Here is a 2,910-nt window from a genome sequence, read left to right as displayed (position 1 = left end):
TTGTTGCTTCAATTTCTGATCCATGGAGTTTGGTTGTTAAAGTTGTGCGATTGTGGTTTAAACATAAATTTTATGCAATTGAAATGGTAAGGATGACAAGGTTTAATTCTCTTTGCGTAAATTCAAATTTTAAATTATATTATTTGTGTATTAACAAACCTGTCTTTCATATTCTTAGGGAGATAGAATTGAAGCAACCGCGAGTTTTTATTTCTATATTTGATGTGTACAATTTTGTTGGTGTTGCTTCTAACAACTTTTTGGTGTATATGGAATAATCGGACACCATTTCATATTGAATCTGCATACATTTGAAATGTTGACATCAATTACTACTTTGATAGATATGTTCACACGAATTAGGTAAATTTATTTTAATATGTCATTGTTATTTTATTTTATTTATAAAAAAAATTACTATTTTGTTATATATATTTTTTTATTGTTTATGTTTCTAAATTTTGTGTCACAAAAATTATAAGATTTTTTCTGAACAGTGTTGCCACAGTAGTTATATTGAAGAGAAAAATAATAATTTATTTAATTCAATATAAAATTTAGGCTAAATACAATTAATTACATTTATTAAACAGTTTTTAGTTTTTATTGGAAGTAATGATTTTTCAAACTTCAAACACTCTTCTAACAAATCTATTACATCAGGATTTGACGAGTTGATAGTTATGTGAAAATGTATAATATGATTTTTCAAAAACTATTATTTTAAATGGTTCCATTTTAATTTTACTAATATATTATACATTTTACATTCTAAATTTATTATTAAATATCATACAAATTCAAAAGAATTCAAAAGATTCATGAAAGATTAATGAAGACTAACATGCAAATTCAAAGATAAAAAATAATCATAGTTTTTATGTGTATTGTAATTTTTTTTTTTTTTTGTCATAGGAAGATTATTTTTCTTTAGTATTTTATTAAGTAGTACCGAAATTAAAAATATTTTGTCACTTGATACATCAAGATTTATATGAATTTTTAAATGTCACGTATTTCATATAAATAACATACTATGTTGAATAATAAAATTAAAAATTTATTATTAAGTTACTTACTCATCTTTACATTTACTAATTTACTTAATTTATGTATGTCATGTCCATTATTTTAAAAACAATTTATTTTATAATAAGTTTTTTTGGAAAGAAAAAAAAATATTCTTTGTAGAATTCAAAAATAAGATTAAAGAGTGGTGTTGGAGTCATGTTTTTAATCAATAATATTGACCGCGTAAGAAAGTAGTTTTTAAATTAGATTAGGATTAGATTTTTTTTACTGTAAATTTTTTTTTAAGTCAACTTATTAATTTAATGTCAATAAAATTTATGAGAATTAATATATATATATATATATATATATATAAATTAATATAACAATTTATTTATTAAGATAGTTTCCGTGCGAAATCCAACTTTTCCAATTTAAAAGTTCATCTCCATACTTGTAGCCCAACCCAACATGATCTATATGTATAAAAGCTCAGACAATTAAACTGATTCTTTTCACTTTCAGGCAAGTTCGGAAACTTTTCCTTCACTTTCTCATCATCCAAACACCAAAACCATCAACAACCATGACAACAATCAGTCTTCGGAAGGGAAACACATGTCTTCCACCGGAAGTTAACCGCGTCCTCTATGTTCGCAACCTTCCCTTCAACATAACAAGCGAAGAAATGTACGATATATTCGGCAAATACGGCGTGATTCGTCAGATCCGAATGGGAAACACGCGCGGCACAACTTTCGTCGTTTACGAAGACATTTACGACGCTAAAACCGCTGTCGATCATCTCTCTGGTTTCAACATTGCTAATCGTTATCTCATCGTTCTTTATTATCAGCATGCTAAGATGAGTAAGAAGTTTGATCAGAAGAAGAAGGAAGATGAGATTGCTTGTATGCAAGAGAAGTACGGTGTTACTACTAAAGACAAGTAGTTCACGATACGTAAAAACTTCTTTCGAAATGCTAATTTCTAGGGTTTCTTCGGTTGTGTTATGGTTTTGTGGTAATTCACTATGTATAACTGTTGATGGATGTTTGGATTCGCAATTGAATAGTTTCATTGATATATCAATGTAAAGCACGATTATGATGTATGATATTGTTACTTTTCTGCTAGCACTATTTGATTTGAGATAAAGTGATTATTCAATTTTGAGGGCTGGAATTTAATTTTGCATGAGATGTTTATATTAGGTTTACTTGATGCTAATTTCTTCAAGAGTAATTAGGTAGTTTCGTTGCTTTGTGAGTTTGTTGTACTAGGATGTTTGGATTGTGGAGATTGCTAAGGGTGAGTTGAATATTTCAATAATTTAAGGAACTGGGTATTATAGCTTTTGATCAGGGTTGCATTAGCCTTCTTTATTTTTCTATGCTAATTGGGATTATTTTACCGATTAGTTTATTGTGTGTGCATCCAAAAGGTTCAATGTGTTGTTGATAGTGCGTTATAGATGTGCAGTAGAGGTGCCTGTGGCGGCAATTTTTTTTCAATGCCCCCTTTCTGAAAAAAAAAAACACCAAAATGCCCTTTTTTTTTTTTCAAAATATTTTTCCCTTACAAGTCGCCATTTGGAATGGCTACTTTCTTAAGGAAGGCCTACTCCCAAATGGCGACTTCCAACTGTTTTTTTTTTAAAAAAAAAAATTTCAATTTTTTTTCGTTACTCTATATATATAATTTAATTGTTTTAATTAATAAAAATACATAAAAAAATAAATAAATAGACATTTAAATTATGAAAAAAATTTAATAAATCCAAATGGACATTTATAAAATAATTTTTTTGTTAAAAAAATATTTTTATTTTTATTGAAATAACAAAAGTAATATATATATATATATATAACTAATATAATTCATAAAAATAGATAAATA

General features: G+C 26.6%; 1 protein-coding gene across 1 annotated transcript; it reads left to right on the top strand.

The window, feature by feature from the left end:
* The first annotated feature begins 1,549 nt into the window (after nucleotides 1-1,549).
* On the top strand, nucleotides 1,550-1,968 carry LOC101507254 (splicing factor 3B subunit 6-like protein). The gene has a single exon (XM_004492146.3). The coding sequence runs from the start codon at nucleotides 1,598-1,600 to the stop codon at nucleotides 1,961-1,963; it is 366 nt and encodes a 121-aa protein (XP_004492203.1). The 5' UTR covers nucleotides 1,550-1,597; the 3' UTR covers nucleotides 1,964-1,968.
* Nucleotides 1,969-2,910: the final 942 nt, after the last annotated feature.

This window comes from Cicer arietinum, chromosome 3 (assembly GCF_000331145.2).
Source record: "Cicer arietinum cultivar CDC Frontier isolate Library 1 chromosome 3, Cicar.CDCFrontier_v2.0, whole genome shotgun sequence".
Taxonomy (NCBI): Eukaryota; Viridiplantae; Streptophyta; class Magnoliopsida; order Fabales; family Fabaceae; genus Cicer; species Cicer arietinum.
The sequence above is the reverse complement of the archived record's forward strand: the minus strand, read 5'-3'. Positions and strand labels throughout refer to the sequence as shown.

Coding starts and splice junctions, on each gene's coding strand:
- LOC101507254 (XM_004492146.3), top strand. CDS start 1,598: ATGACAACAATCAGTCTTCGGAAGGGAAACACATGTCTTCCACCGGAA.